A 27,215-nucleotide genomic window follows, 5' to 3' on the forward strand; every position below is an offset into this window, starting at 1 on the left:
CTGAAGACGAACTGTACGACGACAAAGAAAAGGCGGAAAATCATCCTGAGAGCAATGATTTCTACGAAAGCCAGGAACTAATTTTGGACGATATACCTGTTGAGGATGCTGTGTCTGGCGAAAGTAGCGACGAAGAAATTTATTTTGAAAATTTAAGTCCACGCAAAAATCTTCGTGTCAGGATGCCCAAACCTATCAAGCCAGTGGAAAAGAAATCATCAAAAATGCCGAGCTGTAAGAGAGAAGCAAATATGTGTAACATTGAGCTGGGATATGCGTTTGTAGCACGTAGCGAACCTCAAAGTTACTGCGATGCGATGAAATCGTCAGAACATATCCAGTGGAAGGAGGCAATGGACAACGAATTCAATTCTCTGGTGAAAAATCAAACCTGGCAGCTGACAAAATTGCCTGAAGGTCGGCGACTTATCGACAACAAATGGGTCTTCAAAATAAAAGAATATCCGAACGGCGAAATAGAAAGGTACAAGGCACGACTGGTTGTTCGCGGTTTCACGCAAGAGTATGGAATCGATTATATTGAAACATTCAGTCCGGTGGTAAAATTTGCGTCGTTTCGGTCAATCATTGCTATGGCAGCGGCTGAGGAAATGTTCATGAAACAATTCGATGTCACAACGGCATTTCTATATGGAGATCTCGACGAGGAGATTTATATGAAACAGCCTAAGGGATACGAAGATGGTACGAATCGGGTATGCAAGCTAAGAAAGAGTTTATATGGCCTTAAACAGTCGTCGAGAGTATGGAATGCAAAGTTTACTCAACTTCTGGAAAAGTTTTGCCTGAAAGCAACGTCATCTGACCCTTGTGTTTTCATCTTTAACGACGATGGAAGGAAAATTGTCTTGGGTATTTTCATAGACGATGGAATTGTGGTTGCCAACTATGAAGTTGATATTGAAAGACTCATGCAACACTTGACGAGAGATTTTGAAATAAGAGTTACTGAGTGTAACTACTTCATTGGCTTTGAAATCGATCGACGTGAAGACGGTTCAATACACATCAACCAACGAGCCTATGCCAAGAAAGTTCTATCAAAGTTCAAGATGATGGAATCGCACAGTGTGTCTACGCCGGCCGAAAGTTTCGTCGATCGAGATCCTACAGACCAAATTCCAAATTATCCTTTTCGTGAAGCTGTTGGCAGCTTGATGTACTTGGCGGTTGGCACAAGACCTGATATAGCTTTCGCCGTTGGTAGAGTTAGCCGACGCCTTAATCAGCCTACTGAGTCTGATGTGAATGACGTCAAAAGGATATTCAGATACCTCCGAGGGACTGTGAACTTAGGTATTTTGTATGAATCAAACGCAAAATTTGTTTTGAATTGTTACAGCGACTCGGACTATGCTGGTGATAGAGAAACAAGACGATCTACAACTGGTTACGTTCTGATGTTGGGATCAGGTGCTGTTTCGTGGAGTTCTCAGTTACAAAAATGCGTCGCACTATCTACCACGGAAGCGGAATATGTCTCGTCGTCACAAGCCGTAAAAGAGCTCGTTTGGCTACAGACGCTCTTAGATCATTTAAACATCGTTTGCGAGAGAACGGTTGTTCACGTCGACAACCTGAGTGCCATTCGATTGATAAAGAATCCTGAGTTTCACAAGCGCACAAAGCACATTGATGTCATGTATCATTTTGTTCGGGAAAAGTTCAGCGATGGCCTTTTTACGCTAGAATACATTCCAACGGCTGATCAAGTGGCCGATATATTGACGAAGCCTTTATCACGGGAAAAATTTTTAAAGTTCAGGGTTCTATTGGGAATGAATTGATTGTTTTTGGATTGTATAAAGTGTTAACAAATAGTGGGGCTGTTGATTGAATTTGTCAACACTGATCTCACACTCACACAATTAAGGGCCTTTTGCCTAACTCATTTGATAAATCATGTACGCGTTTCTTCTACTTTAGTTCTGTACGTTATCTCAGTATAAGCAGACCTAATAATACAAGTTGTATCCGTTTAAATGAAACTGGTGTTTTATTGTTCGAGTAATTGAAACGTTTGGATAAGAATTCTACTCTGCTCATAGAGTATATCAAAACACTAACCAGACATCATCGCTTATTTTAGTATGTGTAGTTGTTAACAGATTATCTCTAATAGGTTTACAAATAAAGAAAGCGTTTGTAACTTTGACGTAGAATTCGACATATACGACGACATGTAGTCAGGTAAAGTAAACAGGCAGGACGTTTCTCTTTTCGAAAGTAAAGTAAGGGATTTTGTTAAGAGCTTGACTTTATAGAATGAACACAATGAATTTCATTTTTACCATTTTTAAATTTGGACTTAGTGCTTACCGATCTGAATGCTGAAATAAATTGTCTACCCAAATTTAAAATTACTTACTGTTCTTCGTCACATCCGCCACTACTATCTGTGTCCTTACTAATTTCGTACATCACTATAGGAAACCTCTGTTGGCCTGTAGAGGCACCACATTTTTTTCAGTACCTTTCTTTGGGATCTATTTTCTTCGGAAATAACTTAACTTTGCTAAATATCTATGAAATGTCATAGCAGTGAAGTTGGTTGACAAAAAACCGTAATTCTATAACTGTATGTACTAGAAATATAATAGAATCATACAAAATGTCTATTACATTTTAGCTTTAAGTGTCAAACAGCGTTTCCTAAGGCGCTTGAGATTTTTTGAATTTGCCAAAAACTCTATGAATTATAAAGTAATTAGTAAGACTCCCCGTATATTTTGGTAGAAAAAAAAACAATTTTGTCTCTCACACACATGTCCGAAGATAGTCCAAGTCCAAAATTTAGAACCCGCCTCCTGTAGAAGAAAAGACCCGCCTCTTTTCAATTTAAGTTCATAATGTTAACGTTAAAGGTGTGTCTAATTTAAGAGAAATAGGCGTGTCTTTAAAACGGGCAGTCTATTTTAATAAAATAAAATATTTCTTACCGATTCTGGACTGTCCAACTTTTTTCGCGAGTCTTATTTCTGGACTGTCCAACTTTTTCTTCGACTCTTATTTCTGGACAGTCCAATTTTCTACTTACGAATCAATTCTGGACTGTCCAACCAATACCAATTTTAATTGTACATAAAAAGCGTTTTAACACGCCGAGCGATCCGGCCCATTGCCCCGTAGCGAAGCGGAGGGCCGCAATGCGAGCCGGGCGCCGGAACGGTGTCGGTAACTTAGGAGTTAATTTTTTTTCTCTCGCATCGTCTAATAATTAGTCTGTGTGAAAGCTCGTTCCTAGGGAATTCATCCCTTTACGAAATTTAACGTAAAGGCGTTTTGTTCCAAACCTAGGGAATTCAACCTTTTATTGATTCGTAAGTATAAAATTGGACTGTCCAGAAATAAGAGTCGAAGAAAATGTTGGACAGTCCAGAAATAAGACTAGCGAAAAAGGTTGGACAGTCCAGAATTGATTCGTAAGTAGAAAATTGGACTGTCCAGAAATAAGAGTCGAAGAAAAAGTTGGACAGTCCAGAAATAAGACTCGCGAAAAAAGTTGGACAGTCCAGAATTGATTCGTAAGTGGAAAATTGGACTGTCCAGAAATAAGACTCGCGAAAAAAGTTGGACAGTCCAGAATTGATTCGTAAGTAGAAAATTGGACTGTCCAGAAATAAGAGTCGAAGAAAAAGTTGGACAGTCCAGAAATAAGACTCGCGAAAAAAGTTGGACAGTCCAGAAATACGACTCGCGAAAAAAGTTGGACAGTCCAGAAATAAGACTCGCGAAAAAAGTTGGACAGTCCAGAATTGATTCGTAAGTAGAAAATTGGATTGTCCAGAAATAAGAGTCGAAGAAGAAGTTGGACAGTCCAGAAATAAGACTCGCGAAAAAAGTTGGACAGTCCAGATATAAGACTCGCGAAATAAGTTGGACAGTCCAGAATCGGTAAGAAATATTTTATTTTATTAAAATGGACTGCCTGTTTTAAAGACACGGCTATTTCACTTAAATTAGACACACCTTTAACGTTAACATTATGAACTTAAATTGAAAAGAGGCTGGTCCTTTCTTCTACAGGAGGCGGGTTCTAAATTTTGGACTTGGACTAAGTTCGGAGATATTCTCACACGGAGTACCATTTTGGTAAGTGGAAAACTAGCATTAGTACAACTCGTCATTATTAACATCACTTGATTGCGTTGACGTAAATCTTACCGAAAAAGCTAACATAAGACTCTAATTAAATTTGGATGTACTTGGAGTGTATTATGTCCTAAAAACGATATTAGCTGTTTAATTAAATGAAATGTCATCAAGATAAATATTAAACATAAAATTTTCCTAATTTGGGTAAATCACGAGCTCAGACGAGCTTTCAGTAAGTAAACATAACAAAATTAACAAGAAGATCTACATTTAAAGGATACACAAAAAAGGTTGAGCAGAAGTTTTGCCATTAAAAATTAATTTCATTTTATATAATTTTGATATGATAAATTTTCACATGCAACCCATTTGTGTCCTCCTCGTATAAATAATATTTCGCGAAATGATTGTCAGATGAAACTACATGTCAGTCTGTACGCTAATCACAATAAATTACTCATGTAAGTAAAAACCTTTTTAGCAACATTGGTAACATGAAAGTTGAAATTTATGTTTTATCATAATTTCAAGTGTCTAAGTGGAGTGGCATGAGAATGGCACCACCAAAAATACACGTGTATTAAAAAAACATTCAAAATTCGTGGAAGTAACCATTTTATTGTTCCGTCGCTGCATGAGGTCTGGTCATATCTACAATGACTGCCATAGAGAATGGGAGAATTATTGATGATATTTGGGTAATACTCCTTTATATTGTCGAGAATTGCATGATAAAAAAGTTGAAATAGTAGATTTTGAACCAAATAAATGAATGAGATGATATAGGTACTATATACAACTGAAGTAACAGATTTAACAGGTTTTTTAAAAAGGTAATTTTTATAAATTTTCTACATTATTAAATACAATCATCTACCTTCGCAGTAATATCCAGTAATCCGGTTAATAGTTATGTGTTAACCCTATCAGCTACCTTCAAAGTGATATCTTATCCGACTTTTAGAAATATAGTTCGATCACTACTAGGAGTCGACTTAATAAACTCTATTATAATCAACAACCAATTTTTGATAAGATTTGGCCTATCACACATTTATAGCTTTTAACAGCAGTCTCAAATTGCTAGAAAAGAAAACTACTGACTCAGTTACAAAACTACAATGAAGCTGATATTATTTGCTTTAAGCGCTTTTATAGCACTCACCAACGCCCTAGAGGGATCATTTGTAACACCTCTAGACCATTTCAGGAATCAGGATGGCAGAACTGCTCGTTTTGTAAGTCTCTAAATTCAAAGCACTTAGTACAAAAGACTAGTAATACAAGTTAAATATTGTGTGATAGAGCTATGACGTCAATGTTGACTATTTCGAGGAAAATGGGACAATGTTCTTTTACATAAGCGATGCTGGCCAATACACCACTGAGTGGATCGAACGTGGTTTAGTCGCTGATCTAGCAATGGAATTTGGTGCTGCGTTATTTACAACCGATATTCGCTATTTTAGAGAGAATACGCCAACTCAGTGAGTCACGTGGTTGTTAAAACCCAAAACGTATGGTGAAACTGATTTCAATTTTGTTGGACGTTAGGACAGCCACCCTTGATGATCTAGCATTTTTGAGCGTTGATCAAGTTCTGGCTGATATAGCCGTTTTCATACATACCGGTAGGCGTCATCTACAGAATTATGCTGGTCGAGTATTTGTGTGGGGTTCGGGGCTCGGTGGTACTTTGGCTATTTTAGCTCGCCAAAAATATCCAAACTTGATACATGGTGCATGGTCCTCGAACGGAATATTTATGCCTACTGTTTTTGCAACATGTAAGCATGTGTAACACAGTGTCCTCGACTCTCATAATTGACTCATTCCTCGTTCTATAATTTGTAGCGCCATATTTGTCGATAGCAGAAAACATTCGTGAAATCGGTGGAGAGGATTGCGGTGATCGAGTAACTGAAGCTTTTGAGCAAATAGAAAACTTAATTGCTAGTGCAGATGATCAGACTTTAGTGGAAGAATTTGGGATATGTAGACCATTCAATGTCAGTCAACATTCTATGGATATTGGAATGTTTTCAGAGGGAGTCATTAACCAGATTAGCGCATACATCGACCGATACCAGTTAGTGTCTTTGTCACTTACTTAGGAAATAGTAACTTGCATTTCAATTTTTTTTCCACAATAGTCACACAGGCATCACGAGCTTTTGCAATGCCATGAGCATTATTCCGTCCGATCCAATGAGGTCGCTCAGTAGATGGATCCGATTCATTTATAATGTCGACACTGGTGCCTGCTCAAATTATGATTATGCTGGTTTCATTCAACAGACGTCGGATACAAATTGGAATAATCCTGGTACATCAGCCGGAAGTGTGTTTGTAATATATTTCTGTGGGTTGCAGATTGATGAGCCGTATTTTTCATAGTTCGCCAGATGTTATATCTTCAGTGCAGTCAGATTGGTCAACTGAAAGTTACGACTAGCTCCGGCATGTTCGGACGAAGAGTTACGGAAGAATATCGTCAGCGAATATGCCAGGATTCGTTCGGAGAAAAGTGAGAAAAATGACAAATTGTTCGGGTTCATTAAACATTTTCCCTGAAATTTCAGCTTCAATTTTGATCAGCTATACCTTAGTGTCGAATACCTAAATGTCTTATATGGTGGACAGTATCCCAAAGTAACATATTCGATTTATACCAATGGTTATTTGGATCAGTGGAAGTATCAAGGAATTACTCACACTTATGAACCCGATTCATATGTCGTGAACGTTCCGGGATATTCAAGATGGGCCGATGCTACGTCATTGAATACACTGGACTCAATCGTATTGTACAATGCTAAGTATACCGTGGTGGATACTTTCAGACAATGGAACCGAGATTCGACATCAGCAGAGCAATAAAGTTGGTTTTCGTTGCTCCCTTTTCAAATAATAAAAGACAAACATTTTTGATGTTGAATTTTCGTCATATTTCTGCCAGCTAATGTAACGTAACATTAGAGATGAATGAGAGCACAATAACAGCAGTTTTGCCCGATTAAACCATTTTATTGTTCCACTTTATTTTCCCACAGCACAATGTTAGATCGTCAGCGCATTCCTGTTTTTTGTTATTTCTTTAAACAAATTTAAAACGTTGACAAGAATATGCCAACGATAAATGAGTGTGTAGCAGACAACGTAATTTATCTTGTAAAGTTGTAACGCCCGCGTAAAAATACGAACTTTTGCTTATCCAAATTATGAGAGGATTCAAACTCACTTTGTATTGTGACAAATCGTGTACACTTACGAAGGCGTATAGGGAGGTTAGTATACCACGGACGATATTACAGTCGTGACCCCAGAATCTGAGCCATGAATAAAGAAGTGTGGCCGCAATGTCCAATTGCAAATGTGACATCGAAAAAGTTGTTGAAACCGATGATTACAATTTCATTCTATCGTTTCGATTCTAAACCGTCTTTGCAATAAAGACCATTACCAATTAATCCATATCATCGCACGAGTCTAATTAATTTGTTTGCGAACATGTTAAAACCCCAAGCCTTACTTTTGAGAATGTCTCTAAAGTCGACCCATTACTTCAAAAACACTCAACCATTTCGGTTGGCATCTTGACGTTGGTGCTATTTTAACTAAATAACTAAACGAAAAACAGCTGCCACATTCAGCCCTCATGTGAAATGTAATTAAAATAAGTTTTTGAGCATTTCGGACACAGCATGTTTTAGTTAACTCGTGCAACAACATTTCACTCTTTTTCATGTATAGAATATGGTAATTGTTATTACAGGTTCAACGTACAATTTCATTAAAAACAATTAAAATTTTGTTTCTGAGATACAAACGCTGAACAAGGAATATTTTTTGCTCATTGGCGAACTTGCATTTTATTGGGATGGGCGAAAAGTAATATTGCACTAAGCCGCAAAGTAAGTTGTATCACATAATAATTAAAAAAACAAAGCTCGAACCCACTCTATACACTCTTGCACTCATAATTTGCACGGGTTAAGCCAAATAGATATAATCTTAAAAAGAATCTCTAGCTCTCTATATACCTTAAAGTAAACAAAATTGAAGTACAATCTTCCACTTTGTATTTTTATATGTAATTTACTCGATTTAACTCTACTCAATGCTGGAAAATTGTATAGCCACAGCAATAACATTTTAAGAAAGAATTTTCCGTCCGCTTCCATTTCAAAATGGCATTGTATAAAGCACGAATCATTATATCGAACAAATGTAGTTACATATCGAACAAAAATCAGTTCAATTTTTTTACCGTCGACTTTTTATCATATTTCTCATCTTCCGGCTTTTGGTTTTCAATTTTATTGGTTTTATTATTTAACTTTATTACATCATAATATAGTTTCGAGCATAAAATGTCCCAGTGCAATATCATTGCAGCATCATAAAAAAAATGGTGATGTTACTATTCGTCGTCGTATTTTATTTCCCATTTGAAATATTATTATTTTTATAGTTGGAATATTGGTCGAGGTATGCACGTATTAAAACCATATAGTGAAATTGTGTTGTTCATTTGCAAAACTCATGCAATTCATGGAAATATTAAAATATTTTATCAAAATAGACATAACATAACAGTAGATTGAAATGATTTTAATTAAAGCATCAAACACCATCATTCGGATTTTTCCATATATAATTTCGGATGCTAATCCAGAAACGAGTCGATGAAAACTCTTTTTGAAGTTTTGACAAATTCAACGCACTTCCATATTCTAAACCAAAAAATCGTTCAATCACAGATTCTTAGAACCGTACAAAGTTCTTAGGTCAAGGTCTTATAGGTTAATTCACACATTCAAACACGTCGAGTAGAAATTCCTGATAAACACGATCGATTTTGAAAATGTCTTTTTTAGACTGGAAGTTAGAGCACACGAACTGGTGTGATAAGGCTCGGAACAGGTCAGGTCGACCTGAAATCTGACCTTGAAAACCTGAAACCTGATTTAACCTGAACCTAAACTGATAGATTTTGCCCTGACTGACCTGAACCTGCGGAAACCTTATCTGACCTGACCTGATTTTTATTAATTTTTAAAACTTCTAATATTTTTTTTAACTTCTAAAAAAACGTGTTACTTTGAATATATAAATATACTGCATGAAACTGCGAGACGACAAACCTAATCCTCAACAACAAAAATCAAAAAGAATATGCTAAATGAATCCGATCAATCCATTTTAAATTTGAAACAGGTCAGGTGTCAGGTCAGGTTAGGTCAAATTTAAACAGGTCACGTAAGTCTCAGGTTATGTCAGGTTGTTGATTTTCAGGTCACAGGTCGACCTAAAGTCGACCTTTCCCGAGCCCGTGAAGGTCATTGAAGGTGTTTTTTTTGCTTCTTATCTATATCAAGTGAAATATATCTCATTTTCATAATTTTTTGATGATGAGATTGTACTATTTACAGTTGCCTAACAAAATGGCCGATATGCGCTATGCTTAATTTTAGTAATCATTAAATAACTGGGTAAAAATGATGCTCAGAGAGTTTCTATCAATATCTGGCATCCCATTTATGGACATCTTTATATACCTCAGCTATATACTATACATAGCTCTTACTGAGCTATATACTAATATATTTAGCTGTAAAATGTTCTTTTATATGTCTGCTATATCAGGTATATATCTGAATATCAGCGGTATATATCTGTTTATACAGTAATTCATAAAATTTGACTTTTTAATTGTCTGTCTATAATGTGACCGTTTGCAACTGCGGTATGTAACTATGCAACGCACTTCAAGCATGAGTGGTACTCTAAATAGGATACTGAAACTTGACAGTGTTTCACACAACTGTACAACACTGTAAAAAACCATTTCACACAAAATAGTACTCTATTTGGCAGCTGTCAACTATGATCACTTTTGCTTGAAGTGCGTTGAACTATGCTGTTAAGCAAGAACTACATCGGTATCGAAATGCTTTTATAAAGAATATGGTTGAAATGCTATTAAATCAAAAATATAGCTCTTCCATTTCGTAACTTTATTAAAGTTGTATGTTTCGAAGCTTAGACGAATTTTGGAGACATATCTTAGAACAAGTTGCTTACGTCGATCGAAAAACGGTTGTCAAAATTCCTATTTTCCATTTAGTCAACTGGAACATTACAATTTGTATATATTCATTTGTTGCGAAGTATTTACTTTAATTGACCGGTTATTCTTATTTCGAAATCTACGAACAAAATTTATTTCTATAAATTTCTTATCATTATCCCTTCCTCACAGAGTACGAGGAATACTTAGATTGGGCTTCGTTATTGCTCTACATTTAATCTGGTTCGTAAACAGGAAGATAAAAAAAATTCAATAAGCCCTGAGTCAGTTTGTTATATTTATCTCTCACATCTCAATCAATTAGATAGAAGAGTGCAGAAGATTAACTGACTTAGGACTTGTTGTATTTTTTATTAGACTATTGGCACCGCGTTTGATTTGAAACTACGAAAACTTAATTTTGTCGCTTCAGAAAAATTTCGGAGGTTAAAAAAGAAAATTGGAGGTTTTCAAAAATGTCAGAGTGAGTTCATCCTTTTACGAAATGTACCGTAAATGCGTGTTGTAGAATACTGGGGAATTCATCTTTTTACGAAACGTTATGTAAATGTAGAATACTAGAGAATTTCTTTTACGAAATGTAACCTTTAAGTTAAATTTCGTAAAAGGATTAATTTCTTAAGATCAAACACACCGCCTTTACGCGACATTTCGTAAAAGAATGAATTTCCTAGGGTCAAACAAAACGCCTTCACGTTACATTTCGTAGAAGGACGAATTTCCTAAGATCGAACAAACTACCTTTGCGATACATTTCAAAAAAAAAAAAAATGAATTCTCTCCCCAGTATTCTACAAAACGCCTTTACGTTACATTTCGTAAAAGGATCGAAAAATCCGTCTTTGCGTTACATTTCGTAAAAGAATGAATTCCCTAGGATCAAACAAAACGAATTCAAATTCCATTTCGTAAAAGGATGAATTCCCTAGGATTGTGTGCATAACACCTTTACTTTTCGAAATTATTCAAATTTTCATTTTTTCCTATGTTTCCAATCTACTTTTTATATTTATAATACTTTATAATCTTTATAATGCTACACCGGGTGCGATTAGCCTTACTGTAATAAAGAGACTATTGGCACCCGGTGCCATTAGCCACAGTATTATAAAGAGACTATTGACACCCGGCCGGTGCCAATAGCATATTCGTTTTTATTATGCTCTATAGCTTCTTCGTCACTCTTTACACTTTCTACGAGACTTTTCAGAGACTTTTGTCTCTAAAAGAAAAAGTTTAATGTTTGTTCTTTGTTTCGTTGAGAAAAGCAAGGCTGTAAACTTTGGGGATCAAGATTGAACTTCGATAGTACTCTTTGAAATCACAATGGCCACAACCTAAACTGAATATGCCGAATTTTATGTCAGTCAAACTGTTTTTATCCTTCGTAATTGAGTATATGCAATTCCTGTTTGACATCTCACATCCTGATTCTTTACCATAGACATTTCACCCTTCCATAAATTGCTTTATTATTATCACACAGACCATTGAAACAGCGCTTCACAGAAATCTCTTTTTTCTTATCGGCTATAATTCTGGACCTTATTGCAGATTATCTGGACCCTACTGTTGAAACCACGGATGTATTGCCGATATTGCTGAGAACATCTAACAAATCGTCTTGAATGAAACCAAAGGGATACGAACTCCGTTTCAAAACTTTTCTCACATTCTTGATGGTCTCGTCGTATAAAGTTTACAGCCTTGGAGAAAAGTTTGTACGAACGAGCGAATTTTTTTTCACTTTCATGCGTTATTTGACGCGTGATTTTTTTTTGTTAGTTTACGTCGTGGACAGGTAAACATTTTAAATATTTTGTCATTATAGCAGTCCCGAGCAAAGCCGGGAGTACGTCACTAACCCATATATAATAGTAATACGTCAGAACAAAGTTCTTGAGATATTATAATTAATTGGTCGAATAACTTAGAATTTGTAAAATTCCGTCCCGAAAAATCAAAACCAATCGTTCGACAGCAGCTTGTGAAAATATTGCAAGAAAATTCATTTCTCTGACGATAAAATCATAAAATAATTTCACGATATGCAAAGAAAAAACGCTTTTGTTTTTGCTTTTTTTAACTTAATCACGTTTCGCCTTCATCCGTCCGTGTCGCTTACACAAAAAAAAGTTTTGAAAAATTACAAACAATAATAATATGTTATCTGCATCACTAAAAGTTGCAAAATATGCTGCCACTCTAATCTCCAAACTGTTTGATTTAAACTTGGATTTATTTCTCGCTTGATAAAGTATAGGTTTGGTGGAAGGAACAAAAAAAACTTTTTTTATCATCAATCAACACGCTAGTCGTATAACATTAGTTTTCCATTGCAATCACCACTGGGACAAAAAAACTTCACTTTTGCTATTTTTTTATGCTCACTGCACTATGATTATCTGTATAAATATAATATTGCATAAAACACGTGCGATAAATGCAGTATAGTTGCTGGTGTTATTCTTTGAAATTGCATGCAAAAATGCAACAAAATTTTTTTGTTTTTCTTATTTATTAACATCAATCTGTAACTGTATCGGGTATATATATTCAATGAATATTTACTATTCATTCAACTGTATTTCAATTGATAATATCTATTAAATTCGTATTATTATTCTTTGTTATTGGATACACATTGTCGTCGCTTGTCTCTGTGCATGCATGTAATAGTAATATGATATTAAGTATAATTAATCTGTTTGAGTTAACATTGAAAATAATAATTGAATTCATCTATGGAGTCGAAGTTATTTCTGAATCCACCGGCAACAAAGCAATAAAGATTATCTTCAGTTATAGTGATATAATGCGATACGAATTTAATTAAGAAAGTTTGGTGCTTACAATTTCATGTTATGTAAACTTAGCTGTGTGTAAGTTTAAATTGGATTGTGCATTGTGCAAACTATACACAACTTGCACCGTCCCATAGCGTTTTAAGTACATTCGGGAAATAACTACTTATCTCTCTCTTCTGCTTTGAATGGTATATATAATATAGTACACACTGTTTGGTCATGACAGCATATTTATGATGTGGATCTGGTCATTAATTGTTTGAAATGAAAATGTCTCAAGATAATTTAAATAAAATTAAAGTTTTATTTACGGATAAAAATGAGCTTACGAGAGGAAGTCTATTTCCGCAGCAGCTTTTCGAATCATTTGCATATTAAAAGAAAGAAAGAAGAGACAGAGAGAAATAATTACTTTTCGGTCTTGTGAATTGAGTTTTGTTTCGTTTCGTTGGAAATAATTCGTGCAAATTTTTGGAATAATGTGCTTTCGAGGTGTTTCCAAGAACTACAAAATAGTTATTTATGTAAATGAATTTTAGCAACGCACTGCTAGCCATAAACTATACATTTGACCAGTCAGGAAATGAGGTAATGTTTGCATGATATTACTAGCTAAATAATAGGGTGGGTCGTATTTTCATTTTGTTTTTATTTTAAAAGGCCTGGCCCCAGGCTGTACTTAGAATTGACCAAGGAATCCGAAACAGGAAAAAAAAAATTTTTCCCTTGCCTCTAGTAACTCTGTCAGTGTTCTCAACTAAGACTTATCGACAAAAAATTTCAACTTTATTTGCAAATACAATCGACAAATCATGACATAATACGTCGTGTGAGGTATAGTATAACTGAACAGGTAATCTCATAGAGAATAAATACATTGCAGAGACATTTGTAGTTTGTTGAAAACGAGTTGAAAAACTCATAGGAGCTTTGTTTTCAAAGCTTAAAGTTGGCAACTTTTTGTTAGAGTGAAAAAGTCAAATGAACAAAAATCGACGAATTTACGTTTATTTGCTCAGAAAAGTGTTATTTAGGGTGAATAGGGATAAAACTATCAATTTCACCAGATTAGAACCTTTTAATTCGCATTTTTTATTCATTTGACTTTTTCATTCTAACAAAAAATTACCAAATTTGGGCTTCGAAAACAGAGATCCCGTGAGTTTTTTCAACTGGTTTTCAACGAACTTCCCTGCAATTGATTCTCTATGAGATTACCTGTTCAGACATACCTCACACGACGTATTATGTCATGATTTGTCGATTGTAGTTGCAGATAAAGTTGACATTTTTTGTCGAAAAGTCTTAGTCGGGAACACTGACAGAGTTACTCTGTTCGAGTGAAAGCGAAGGTCAACAACGTTCTTATAGTATTTCATAGCTGGACTCCTCAGCTATTAACTACAATTAGCAGTAATGCCTTCTGTTCCCAAATGCCCGAGATATCAGTCAACAATATGTGCAATTTCATGCTACTACCCCGAAAATCAAAATCAGGCTGTTAATTAATTTTTGAATTTTTTTTAGCTGTTTCGGATTCCTTGGTCAATTCTAAGGTATAGCCTGGGGCCAGGCCTTTTAAAATAAAAACAAAATGAAAATACGACCCACCCCACTAAATAATTCAATTTTCTCTATCGAAATCGAGGAGAGTGAACGGGTCCTACTACAATTGGTAAAAGTTTCCTATGTGCAGAATAAGCACCAGCTGAATATCACCAGCTGGTGTACAATAAAAAACACTTTGTTTTGTAAACAATTCAAAGACAACCTACACACAGTGCATTTCTACGCGCATTCACTTGGAAGGGGTGACATTTGGGGTCTAGCAAAATGTCAGGATTTCGCCCATTTCAAGGGAATGCGTTCGTGATTGAAGTAAACAAATTGTTCAGAATGTGTTTTGATTGTTTATCATACGGTGTGTGTCAGTAGATCAGCTGGTGATATTCAGCTGGTGCATATTCTGCACATAGGAAACTTGTAACAATTGTATGTTGAAGTAAATTTAGCATAATAACAGTGAGAGTGATAAGTGTACATTTCCAAATCATACAAAAGGTGAAAAAACTGTTTTCCATCAGTAAATACTGCCACTTACTGTTCTTACTGTTATTCACCGTTTAACTGGTATTATTTACGGTAGTGGTAGCATGTACCTGTGCAAAACAGTACAAGATCCATAAATGAAATGTGAAAACATTTCTAAACCGAATTGTCAATTTTCGCAACACTTGATCTCCTCCATCCCTAATTCCATGAACAACGACTAACTTATAAAGGTTTTCGAGAATTTCCTTCTTTCGACCCCTCGCTTCAGACCCTTGTTATACCCATTAAAACCTTGGAACTATTTGTCTGGTATTGTTCATTTGCGAAATTAGAGGTAATTTTAACTTCGTATCAATTTTAACTTCGTATCTTGAGCAATGGTCAGAAAGCTGTTATTCTACTTTCAACAACTATTCTCCACTCTTTAATCGCGTAGTCGAAGAAGTCACCAACTAAATATCGAAATGAGATCGGAATAAAATTTTCAATTTTTTATTAGAATATCTGCTTCAAGTCACTGAAAATTTTGAGTTCGTCATCTTGTTCCTACTGTTTGTGATGCTTCTTGAGATAAAGCGTTTCGACAACTTGAGCCACGGTGCAATCCGTAATAGCCATTCCCAACGAATGGAAAACAGTTCGGGGATGTTTGGTGACCGATTTCGTTTTGTTAATTATATCCCCCACTGCACCTTCGACAGGGCAATCCAATCCTTTCAGCTCACTTTTAGCTCCTGTCATACTATCGGCGTAAAGTTTGCTGCTCTGATAAACCTTCAGATCAATTTCGGAGTGATGATCTTTGCTCGCACCAACAGCTAATATTAACAGGCAGTTAAATACTGTCGCAAATTGATTTTCATTTGAATCATCCTACCGTTTATGTGAACGTTTTCTTTTAACATGTCTTCGAATAGAATTGGAGATCTTGCTCCCGTTGCAGTGACAATAATGTCAGCAGTTTTGACGCAATCGCGAACCGATTCATGGACAAAAACTTTCAAATTTTTGTTGACGAATGATGCAGTCATACCTTCCAATTCTTTTTTTAAATCATTTGCTGTAGATACGGTACGATTCCACAGATGAATTTCATTTATTCCGAACATGGAACTGATTCCGATGGCATGCATTCTACCCTGATTAAATAAATAGAAAAGATCCGAAAAAATTGGAGATAGTCATCTCGACAAAACTTTTCCAAACATTACCTGAACACCACATCCTACAATAGCCAGAACTTTGTCGCCCTTGTGCTGTTCATTTCGATCAAAATAGAGATATTTCGTAGCCACCATACATGCTCCAGCAGTTCTCCATGCCGTAACGCCATTTCCTTCGATAATAGTTTTAAGTTTACCGGTGCAAGTAGAGAACAGAGAAATCGATGCGATGATAACTGGCAGCGGTTCCTTCAAGTCTTTGTTGGTAGGAAAAGATGAGACCAACTTGTGTCCGAAAGTGGCGAATACTTTGTCTGGGTCAACAGTTTTCATTCGATAGTTTTCAATGAATCCCAACATTGAAAATCCAAGAGCTATGAAGTAGTTTACGGAATTAAAATTCCAGAGTCGAGAATATTGTCGATTAGAGCTTTTACCGTTTTTTCGTGCCATCTCGACATGTGTTCGAATGGGCTGTTTTGCTGAGGGTTGAGTGGCATCCTCCTTTCCTTCGGAAACCGACCGGAGTGCTTCCGTGCAAGCTTCGAAAACTGCAGGCCAGGTTAATAGACTCTCAACGTCAGCTTCCTTAATTATTGTTAGTCCACTTGCACACTACAAATTAGTTGAAAAAATCGAACTAGTTAGTTCTGGTTTGCAATACCGAAATAAAAGATTCTATCAAAATTCGATTTTAAATTGTTTATCGGAAGCTTATGCAACTCACCGCACTCATTTTTAAGTTTGATTCGCTTTAGGTTTGATAGAAATAAGCGATGATAAGTGTCTGTATCGAATGCAAAATTGAAACTGAACTCAAAGAGTCTGCCTACTAATGCCCTCGTAGAATGTTTTTAAAGAAATTACTTACTTAGATTGAAATAAAAATTGTATTGCTAAGTTTACTGCACGACTGCACCTTTTACATGCACTCATCACGGTCATAAATAATTAGTTTTTTTTTTTGAAAATCACCCAACAATGTCTAATCGCAAACAAGAACATACAAGAAAGCTCAATATGGTTTATGGTCAAAAGCATTCTTGTATTGGATAGGTCTCTGATAAATGTAATGGGAACGGGGCAGTTATTGGTGCGGCAGGTATCTAGGGTTCAACCTCTCTAAAGGTCTTTGCCTATCGTTTCTGCTATATTGTACTAATGATAGATAGTGGAGACCTATCGAGTGGTAATTTGAACTCAGGACACTTTGGCTATCTGCAATAATAGTCCAATCGAAAATACTATTAAAAATTCCCTATAAAAGGCAAATTCTGCCATGAGTCAAGTGCCATGATTTTGTTATTATTTGTGAAGCAGTGAAAACACGGATGTCATTATGGGACCAAAAACGGACTCGACTTTCCCATTCATATCTAATCAAGTCTTCCACATCTTTCTATCTAAGTATTCCCAATGAATTACAAAATCATGCCTGCACGTTAGTAAGCAGGCGTGACGCAAGTCCACACTACATAAAATAAAAAAAAAATTAGGGACTAAGGAACATATATACAGCAACTTTTTGATTTGTGTTTTGTTAATTCGCTGCCTGCATAAAATTATTACCGAAAAATAAACTTAATTAAAAAATGTTAGAGAGAATATAACATGTTCTGTACAATTGTCATTACAGCAACAACAGACTTCCTTCATGGCTTAAAGCACTACTAACATGAAGGCTATGTTTGAGAATTTGCGATTTTGCATTACCTGAGGAAAATTTCAGCCAACACACAAACTGTGTTGGTTTTGACTTTTTATTTGTTCATTATTCAATACCAGGGCCTATTATTGGGAATTTTTCTTACTGACATTACTGAATTGTTCCAAAAATTCAGTGAATATACCAACGAAAAAATTACTAATCAGGTTCAAAGTTCTCCCCTCTATATTGAAATTCAAGTCAAACCTCAAGAAATTAACTTTTTAAATATTCCAGTTACAGAAAAGGGCAATCAAGTTTCAGCCTAAGGTTGCTTCAGCTGAATAAAACTACCACGCGCATGCATGTACTGTTAAATCCGTATAGATAAACACTTACAACCAGTTTTGGTTGTATGAGTGAACCAGCTGAAATTTTTATGAATTCAGCTGAGCTTAACTGGGCTTAAAGTTGATTGCTATTTCCTGTACTCAAAAAATGGGTTATCTTTGGTCATTTTGTGTACCAAATTGTCCTTTGTCCACCTTCTACAAGGAAATAGTATGGTCTATACCACTAAAGGTTTACACATTTTGCATTCGATAAATTTGAAGCAATGGTTCCGTAAATCGTCTACACCATCAAACCCATAACGGTTCACTACATCACTACTTACAAAATGCATACATTCGTTGAATGAATCAACTTTATAAGACACCAGACTGATTACATGCATGTGATAAGCTGTGCTTAACAACACTCTGTACACAATCTCAGCTTAAAATGTTTTCTATTTCACTGAGATAAATTAGTAAACAAAGCACGTAGGTACACTTTATTGCTTAAGTGACCAGTCGTGGTCAATTTCCGTCTTATCTGCATTTCGAAATAATATATCTACCGATACGTGGCCAATGTACAGAAACTGACATGATATTCTCGAAACAAGACTTGACTTGATGCAAATTGTTTTCAGTGATTATGTTATATCGACTGTCGGTGCTTAGGTAATAGGACATTGGTACAAATGTTAAACACGTAATGCATTGACTAGTTCAAGAAGCAGCTCTAGCTTCTTTTCGAAATAGTTCGCGAAATTTATATAAGAAAATCTAGTAACTGATTCCAAATGAGCTCGTGAGTGTTTTGTAGGTTTGATCAAGCGACTGAAACGTGTTATACTCTCAAATGATGATTTGTAGAACGATAGCCTATTGTCTGAATGATAGTATGTTTTGCACTCTATTATTAGTATCTAGATGTGTACACAGTACGCGAACGATATGCTTGAGTTGTTGATATTTTTAAACAGGTGAATTGCATCGCGTTATTAACTGAGAAATTTTTTGTTGAAACTCAACGAACCATTTTAATCTAAGAAAAGTGCTTTTTCGTAGTCAAAAGTAAAGTTACAGTTTTGTCGCCCCCCACAAAGTGTCTCGAAAGTTGAACCGAAAACGAAACAATTCATTGGGAACGACAGAAAGATTTAACAGAGAAAATCCGTGGGCGCACTTATGGAAGCGTATACATTTAATTAACAAATAGTATGTTCCCGCAGCATTACGGTAAACTGAAATGGAAACATTGCTCGATAAAGGTCGTTTGGATAATTACGTATCCAATCTAAATGACGAAACTCTTAATGGCGACTTTGAAGTTATTTTCCGAAACGCACCGTTGCCCAAAGATTCCCTATGTGGCATTGGGCCACTTCATGGCCGATTTCTTCAGAAGTGAGTCATAAAGCTATATACGAGATGTGTATCCCGAGATAATGTTGAAATAACATTTCAGATGTGCAAACAAAAAGTCTTTTATTTTTGTGTTCGGCATAGTCGGATTAATTTTCGCATCATCTCATGCTTACTATAATGGTACAATTACAACAATGGAGAAACGTTTTAAAATACCTTCGGCTAAAATGGGCTTCATAGCGACTGGCAATGATATCACAGGGTTTTTGCTGTCTATGTTTATAGCTTATTATGGGGGTAGAGGTATTCATACATATTACAAGAAACATTCCACCCACATCATTGTACTCAGGTTCCATTTTATAACGTTTAAGGTCATCGACCACGATGGATGGCTGTTGGAATTCTTACTATCGTTATTTATTGCCTCATGAATGTTATACCTCATTTTCTCTATGGACCTGGTGAAGATGCGCTCCTATTAACAGTGGAACACGGAGCTGTTAAAGATGATGAAAAAACGAAAGCTGTTCAGGAGACAGATAATAATTTATTGACTTGCCGTCGCAATGGTAAAATTGATGTTTGAAATTGCATTATATGGCAAATATTTATCTTATCAATTTATCAGCCACTGAAGCATCAGATACTGTTCCATGTCAAAATGATGACGGAAATATGGTAGCACAAATTTGTCTCTTTGGTGCACAATTGATTGCTGGCATTGGGCAAACTTTAAAGCATACTCTTGGCATATCGTATCTTGATGATAATATCAAAAAATCGAAAACGCCAGCGTTGTTGAGTGAGTGAAAGTTTCGAACATTTCGGTCAGCTAGTCATTAGCAGGACCTGACTGTTGACCCAAAAGCTTTTTGGGCGGGTAACAGAATATTGTAAAGGGCTCTTGGTTTTTGTCTTCCAACAACTCACTTCAAGCAAAAGTGCTTCGGGTGACAGCAGCCAATTAGAGTACAATTTTACAGTATCAAAGTTTGTTTGATACACTGACCGATTTCAGTACTCTATTTAGAGTACCACTCATGCTTGAAGTGCGTTGCTTCTAAACAAGATTTCCGATTTACTAACCGTTCGATTTTTAAAGGTATCTCGTATTTCATCCGTCTGCTTGGACCGGCTGCTGGTTACGCACTAGCTTCACTCTGTCTTAACTTCTATATTGCACCAGACCTAACGCCTGTCATTTCAAACACAGATCCCAGATGGTTGGGAGCCTGGTATTTTGGTTGGATTTTTATCGCACTCATATTGCTGTCATTTACGGTTGTAATGGCTATGTTCCCCAGAGAACTTCCACGAGCCGCTGTTCGGAAGCGTATAGCAATTGAAAAACAGAAACGAGCTAACAAACACAACTTTGAAATGACTCCATTGGTCGAAGAAACGGAGGCTTCAATTAAAGACTTTTATATCACATTCAAACGGCTATTGCGAAACAAGGTGTTCATGTTGAACAACTTTGCCGGAATATTCTACGTTTTCGGGTATGTATTCCACATTTCTGTACTAATTTTGTTGAAGTAAAAGATTTCGGTTTTAGCTTTATGCCGTTTTGGATATTCTCGCCGAAGCTTATCGAAACTTTGTTCAAACAGTCGTCGTCAGCGTCAAGTTTATTTACCGGTACTTTTGCATTGATATCGTCAGCAGCGGGTATTTTAATTGCCGGTATTATAATAACAAAGTTTAAGCCAAGCGCTCGATATTTAGCATTTTGGAATGTTATCGTTGGGCTTCTGTCAGTGTTGTCCATCTTATCATTCTCGTTAATGGGATGTGATGAAGGCAAAAATGCCATTCATACATCGGTAGGCGTTTCACCATTATCGTGTAACGAACAGTGCAATTGTGATTTTGTAAAATATACGCCAGTATGTGGCGCAGACAGGGTTACTTATGTTTCACCATGTCATGCTGGATGTACTCAAGCCACTTTCTTAAACAAAACTAAAAGATTTGATGAATGTGCATGCATTGATGCTGTCGTCGAGTACAAACTGTCGAAAGACTATTCGATTGATCGCCATCAAGCCCTTCAGGGGCCCTGTCCAGTTGACTGTCAATCGAAACTTACGATCTTCTTGATCGCTATTTGCTTTATGAAATTTATAGGATCCACTGGACGAGCCAGTAATTTCTTAGTTGGCATACGTTGCGTCGAAGAAAGGGATAAAACTTTGGCTATAGGATTTGGAATGACATTGATACGTCTGTTGGCAGCTGTTCCTAGCCCTATATTTTTTGGGTACATCATTGACCACGCTTGCATTGCATGGGGTAGAACGTGTACGAGTAAAGGAAACTGTTGGCTCTACGATACGGAAATGCTCCGGTATGCCTTCTTCTACACGTCAGCTTTTGCAATTGCAATTGGTACTATTTTCGACGTCTTAGTTTGGAGACATTCAAAGAATTTGAAAATTTTTGATGACGATGATGATATTGTGGGTGTCAATGTAGGGAAAAATGTTGATATTGCCAATGTAAATAAATAAATTTTACAAATCAAACCAATCAAGGGGGATTTTTTTAGAATAACGAAAGTGTGAGTGAGATTCTAAATTTCAGAAAATCTGAAAAATACCCAACCGGATGTGATAGATTTAAGTTTTTTGGTGGTAGGGAATGACGGTTAAAAATAACAAACTTGCTGTATGTGAAAGGTCACTAATACTCTCCATCAGTTTAAATTATTTGTTTAGATTCAATGAATTCAGTTAGTGATTTATCAGTGGTTGTACTAAGCCTAATCCGTCCTTTACTTCTATATACTCCTTATAAGAGTATAACCTGAAGTGAATCACAGCGAGCTGGCATTCCCCATCTTCATTACACAGCTGAAATGCCTATCAAAATGAAGCTAAAAAAAAACAAAATAAAATAAATTGGGAACAAACAGAGTTTAAACACTCTTCCCTTACCCTGGACTCACGTTAAGTAAATGAATTGAGAAAAAGAAGGCTGTTTCGACCTCGAGAACTAGCGTTACTGTTGATTCATGACGTGTGACCTACGTTGTACAGATCTAAGGATGTTGTTAACATCATCGGACTTTCACCTCGTAAGTCGTGTCAGTCATCGTATGCTCTTTGAAAGAAAAATACTTTTTGTTAGTGATTTATCAGTGGTTGGACTAAGCCTAATCCATCCTTTACCAACATACTTAGATCTTTAAACGTAGGTCACACGTCATGAATCAACAGTAAAGATGAATTCAGTAATAGGTCAAAATTGAAGTATTGATGAGTAATTAACGATGTATTTGACTATTACATGAAGATATAAAGATTGTTAAGAGTCTTGTGCAACTTGGTCCTTCCAAAAACTTTTTTCTATTTTTTGCGACCCAAAGCTTTTCTTTGAAAACAACCAAAGCTTTCAGACAGATTAATGAGCTAATGACTAATGTGGTAAATATCTGAAATATTCCCCCACTCTATTCCAAAATGTAGTTCAGGTACGTAATAGATAATAACAGTGCTAGGCCAATGCAATTTAAGCCGCCGAATATGAATTGAGAACATGCAGGTAGCCTGTAGGTGTAAATAATAGAAGATTTCGTCCTTCTTTGGCTATGATAACATTGATGAGTGGGAAGCTCGATGTTTTCCTTCATTTGCCATGATATCATGTTACTCGTACAGCCAAAGTCGAACGGAAATGAATTAAATGAACGAAAATCGGCTCCTCTTCTCATATGGAAAATTGCGACGCAGTATATATGAGAAATTTTGACTCCTACGCCAGGAGGCCCATCTGGAAAATTTTGTCCTTGTGTTTGGCTCAGTGCTATGGAACTAGCTATATATGTCATACTGTATATTGTGCTGCGAGTAAATGTATAGCACGAAATATTCTATACGTCTGAGCTTTTTCAAGGACTTGTACAATAATACTAAACCATTACACGGTTGATTTTTGAGCTTTCCTTTAACATTCAAATTCAGTGAAACGTATGAATTATGAGTGATTTCTCTTAGAGACATTCTAAGAAATACATAATAACAATGACACTTGCTATTTACACTTTTTCACAGTATCAGTCGAAAAATTTAGATTGATTGAAATTGAAAGGCGATAAAATGGAGCATCATTACTCGATATATGAATATCATCGTAAGTTATTGTGAAATGCAAAGAAAAATAAAAAAGAAAATTTTCAGGCGCGACAGTAAAAAAGTCATTCCTTTATTGAATGGAAGAATTGAATAAGAATATTTAAATTTAAGGATACAGAATTCTAGCTACATATGAGAAACCAATATCAAGCATCATTGAATTGAATATTTTGAAATTCATTCGTCGATACAATATTTTTATAGGTATACATACATCAAAAACCCGCATGTCTATATACACGCTCTTATAAAGATGCGTCCTATATTGAAATGCGAAAAATTGAGAATTGTTGAAATATTTTTTTTTCTCGTTTATACCAAACCTCTAACTTATTTGTCGTCCTTATATTTATTTCTACCACAGGAATTGTTATTTCTATAATGTATTTATGGTCGGAAACACAGTATTCATCTGAAAGGAAAATATTCCGGCTAATATTTGAATGGCAAAAATATACAAAATGATAAAAATAATAAAAAGAAATGTTTTGATAAATTGATTATTGAATTGTTTGTGTTTGTTTTTGGCATTTTTACGGTACCAATAAGAATACATTTTCCTTTTCTTTATTATAACATATCCTCGTTATAATATTTATTTACGGATGGATGTAGGGAAACAGGGATGTATGTAGAACCTCGGACAGTGAATTAATGAGGCTGACATTCCAAGAATTACTAACCTTCCCATTACAATGAATTCATTACATTTTTTCCTCCCGCAAATTCAACGAAAGCAAAAAGGAGGTATTTCAACTTATCTAATGTTCTCCATCTGTTACAACCGACTAAAAATAGCATGTGCAAGTGAAGGAACTGAAAATAAATTTCTCAATCAACCCAAACCACATAAAAACAGAAACAAATTCGTGGTATCCGATAAGCTGGTTCTTCTTTGTAACGAGTTCATGTTGACATAATAATGGTTTCTTACAAACATCCCACACGAAACATCAGCTTTCCCCATTGATATGGTAATCTACTGTTACTATTGTAGATTGTAGAAGAACAAGCGACTTGAAATTAAAAATTAAAGGGCACATCCACAATGTGGATATTCCACATGTCTTGCACCTGCGCTGCGTTGTACACAAAATACAGATACCTCGTACAAATTAGACCAACCAACGATAAAACAACAACGTTACTGGTATTATGTTCTATCACCATAAATACAGGAAACTCTTCTACCTCTACGGAAAACTGTTGGAATGAAAATTCTATAGGTTTTGTCGAGGGGTACGACCAGATGAAATCGTGTGACATAATTTTATCATTTTTTTCCACCATTTTTTTACCGCTAGTTTAATGAAAATGTTATCAGAGAAAAATCGAATTTACACAGCAGTAGGTCGGGAAAGGAACGGTTTTAAAAAGAACAATAATAAAGTTTAGTCGTCTTACGTGGAAGCGAATTTTAATAAAATTATTCTGATTCAATTCTACTTAAGATGGCTCAAAACTATGTCTTACGGTTCCGGGTGGTGTTTAATTGTGAATTTGAGCTGCAATTTACGCACACCAATACACCATACTAAGGGTATTCGTTCTCCTCATTAATAACTTGACTATCAACGAAATCTAATGCAGTAAGTTCAACTCCCTTTGTCGACAGTTAGTTCATCTCACCATACTGTTAACTGTGGCAATGTTGGTTTAATGCATAAAAATCAACATTCTACCTTCATCAGGAAAATGAATTTTAACCATTTAAGAGATGACAGGCCCATCAAAATATAACGAAAAAAATGTTTTACTTTTTTCGTTTCAAGCATTTCATAGAGTTTAGTCAAATCTAGTACTTCTGTAGTTTAATTATACTGCTTTTAGAACCCACACGTCCCGAATCAATTGCTTATATTTTTCATCCTTGACGAAAATGATTAACTAGCTGCTTCTGAACTGCTCCGACACTTGTTCTAGTAAAATTATGTTGCTATGGACATTCCCTATCAAAATGTGCCGCTGATAAATTTACTCAACCTCGACATTGGCTGTCAGGACGTTCAGCAAAAGCACTTCCCACGCGAAAAGGTGGAAGAGGCACTATGGTACAACATTGTAATTGGTCATGACACTCTAGAAACTTCAAAATCGCCAATTGTATTTTAAGAAGGAGACGAGAAAAAGAGCTGCACAAAGTCAGAAAAGTGTGAGTGAAATAAGTTTGGTCAATTTAGTCTCGAATTTTAAGACATGTATCGGAATAGGATACCTATTAACCTGTTACGGCCGTCTGATATCGGTGAAAGGTAAAGCGAAAGTGTGTTTGGTTTGATAAGAATTACTTGAGGGCACTATCACATAGTGAAAGTCTACACTGTAGACTCTACAGTATTGTAGATACCCCTCTGGTGGTTTAGTATACAAGCAGCTGATTATTTCATTCTATTTTTTTTCATGTAAGTCTCTGGTTTCTCACATATTTTGCAAAGGAAAAAAATCTATGAAAGAATTGCTTCAAACTTCATTGGGTACAGTGAATTAATTTTAGAAAATCTCACTGAGTTCACTCGGTTAAATTTAATAATGCGAAAAAAGGGCCATGAGAGAGAAGTATATGTAATAAACTCAGCTAAATTGATAGCGCGATTCAAAGAAAATAAAATTCTCGCTTTACTTATAGTGTGTTTGATGCTGTGATCTTTTCCTTTTCCTTTCTTTTGCTGCTAAAATAAACATTACATGGATTTGGATTATATATTGAATCTTAGAAGCAATATCCAAATAGTTCACACCATGCAACATTATTGGTTCAAATACATCATTTTTACGATATTGTTTTCCATTACACTAAATTCCAATTTTAAACAAAAAAGAGAGCCAATTCCAATCTTATCCTTAAACTCAATATTTTCCAATTGTAAAAAGGTCGGATTTTATTGTGACTGCTTCACCCCAAGACACCATATCCGATTTTTATATATAAATGTGTATGATACGGGATGGTGGAGGTTCATTCTCAATATTATGAACATTCTAACAGAATCTATCTTATAGCAGCGCATAAAAGAAATACAGAGAAAAAAATCAAATATTTTTCACTTGGCTGCAGTTTTTACAGTCAATTCAAAAACATAGAAAAAAGCCATTAAAATAAATCACTTTTTTCATTCGACGATACACTTTTTTATTGGAAAATGTGTTCATGTGTTACGTATACAGTATATGTGCAGTCGAGGGCTTCATAAAAATATAGTAAACGCTTATTGCTTTAAAGCACATATAAACGAACATATCTATAATATACCTATGATGTATGTGTACGCGATAACATAATGAAACTTCTTGTTATACCTAGGATACAATACAAACAAACAGTTATTTTCTATATGATTTCTCGAAAATGTAATAAAGATTTCTTGTGCTTTTATACTTTGCATATACGTTCTCTTCAAAAGTATTAGTACACAACAGATCACTTCCAACTAAGCTCAATAAAAGCATATTACTATATTGAAACCAAGCTGCGTTTTATACGGTTCGAAAATTTTATTACACT

The 27,215-nt window shown here is 35.6% G+C and overlaps 3 protein-coding genes and 1 long non-coding RNA gene across 6 annotated transcripts; 2 read left to right on the forward strand and 2 right to left on the reverse strand.

Annotated features, from left to right (window-relative positions):
• The first annotated feature begins 5,269 nt into the window (after positions 1 to 5,269).
• On the forward strand, positions 5,270 to 7,029 carry LOC119079609 (dipeptidyl peptidase 2-like). Its single transcript, XM_037187603.1, has 7 exons — positions 5,270 to 5,354; positions 5,422 to 5,603; positions 5,671 to 5,903; positions 5,971 to 6,205; positions 6,270 to 6,457; positions 6,514 to 6,643; positions 6,699 to 7,029. Exons 2-7 carry the CDS (start codon positions 5,464 to 5,466, stop codon positions 6,994 to 6,996), a joined length of 1,224 nt encoding a protein of 407 aa, XP_037043498.1. The 5' UTR covers positions 5,270 to 5,354; positions 5,422 to 5,463; the 3' UTR covers positions 6,997 to 7,029.
• Positions 7,030 to 12,944: 5,915 nt separating this feature from the next.
• On the forward strand, positions 12,945 to 22,113 carry LOC119079610 (solute carrier organic anion transporter family member 74D-like). 3 transcript variants are annotated; one of them, XM_037187606.1, is made up of 7 exons: positions 12,945 to 13,092; positions 19,439 to 19,613; positions 19,675 to 19,877; positions 19,949 to 20,146; positions 20,206 to 20,379; positions 20,680 to 21,079; positions 21,136 to 22,113. In XM_037187606.1, exons 2-7 carry the CDS (start codon positions 19,456 to 19,458, stop codon positions 22,088 to 22,090), a joined length of 2,088 nt encoding a protein of 695 aa, XP_037043501.1. In that variant the 5' UTR covers positions 12,945 to 13,092; positions 19,439 to 19,455; the 3' UTR covers positions 22,091 to 22,113. The 3 variants fall into 3 exon arrangements, with proteins under 3 accessions (XP_037043501.1, XP_037043502.1, XP_037043499.1); XM_037187607.1 differs by lacking the exon at positions 12,945 to 13,092 and adding an exon at positions 19,147 to 19,189; XM_037187604.1 differs by lacking the exon at positions 12,945 to 13,092 and having other exon boundaries at positions 19,195 to 19,613.
• On the reverse strand, positions 15,540 to 17,067 carry LOC119079613 (ketimine reductase mu-crystallin-like). Its single transcript, XM_037187609.1, has 5 exons — positions 16,960 to 17,067; positions 16,670 to 16,847; positions 16,281 to 16,606; positions 15,947 to 16,208; positions 15,540 to 15,887 (listed from the first exon to the last, which is right to left on the reverse strand). Exons 1-5 carry the CDS (start codon positions 16,966 to 16,968, stop codon positions 15,616 to 15,618), a joined length of 1,047 nt encoding a protein of 348 aa, XP_037043504.1. The 5' UTR covers positions 16,969 to 17,067; the 3' UTR covers positions 15,540 to 15,615.
• Positions 22,114 to 26,818: 4,705 nt separating the features above from the next.
• Positions 26,819 to 27,215, reverse strand: LOC119079615. The gene is made up of 2 exons (XR_005088196.1): positions 27,090 to 27,215; positions 26,819 to 27,010 (listed from the first exon to the last, which is right to left on the reverse strand). It is a non-coding gene; the product is annotated as an uncharacterized LOC119079615 (long non-coding RNA).

The sequence above is a fragment of the Bradysia coprophila genome, unplaced genomic scaffold, assembly GCF_014529535.1.
Source record: "Bradysia coprophila strain Holo2 unplaced genomic scaffold, BU_Bcop_v1 contig_324, whole genome shotgun sequence".
Classification (NCBI taxonomy): domain Eukaryota; kingdom Metazoa; phylum Arthropoda; class Insecta; order Diptera; family Sciaridae; genus Bradysia; species Bradysia coprophila.

What these genes read in the sequence shown, in the direction of transcription:
- LOC119079610 (XM_037187606.1), top strand. Translation starts at nt 19,456, where the DNA reads ATGGAAACATTGCTCGATAAAGGTCGTTTGGATAATTACGTATCCAAT. An exon ending in ATTGACTTGCCGTCGCAATG is followed by an intron (nt 20,147 to 20,205) that starts GTAAAATTGATG and finishes TCAATTTATCAG; the next exon opens with CCACTGAAGCATCAGATACT. An exon ending in GGAATATTCTACGTTTTCGG is followed by an intron (nt 21,080 to 21,135) that starts GTATGTATTCCA and finishes TTTCGGTTTTAG; the next exon opens with CTTTATGCCGTTTTGGATAT.
- LOC119079613 (XM_037187609.1), bottom strand. An exon ending in TTGTAGGATGTGGTGTTCAG is followed by an intron (nt 16,209 to 16,280) that starts GTAATGTTTGGA and finishes TTATTTAATCAG; the next exon opens with GGTAGAATGCATGCCATCGG. An exon ending in AGAAAACGTTCACATAAACG is followed by an intron (nt 15,888 to 15,946) that starts GTAGGATGATTC and finishes TGTTAATATTAG; the next exon opens with CTGTTGGTGCGAGCAAAGAT.
- LOC119079609 (XM_037187603.1), top strand. Translation starts at nt 5,464, where the DNA reads ATGTTCTTTTACATAAGCGATGCTGGCCAATACACCACTGAGTGGATC. An exon ending in AGAGAGAATACGCCAACTCA is followed by an intron (nt 5,604 to 5,670) that starts GTGAGTCACGTG and finishes GTTGGACGTTAG; the next exon opens with GACAGCCACCCTTGATGATC. An exon ending in CAGGATTCGTTCGGAGAAAA is followed by an intron (nt 6,644 to 6,698) that starts GTGAGAAAAATG and finishes CTGAAATTTCAG; the next exon opens with CTTCAATTTTGATCAGCTAT.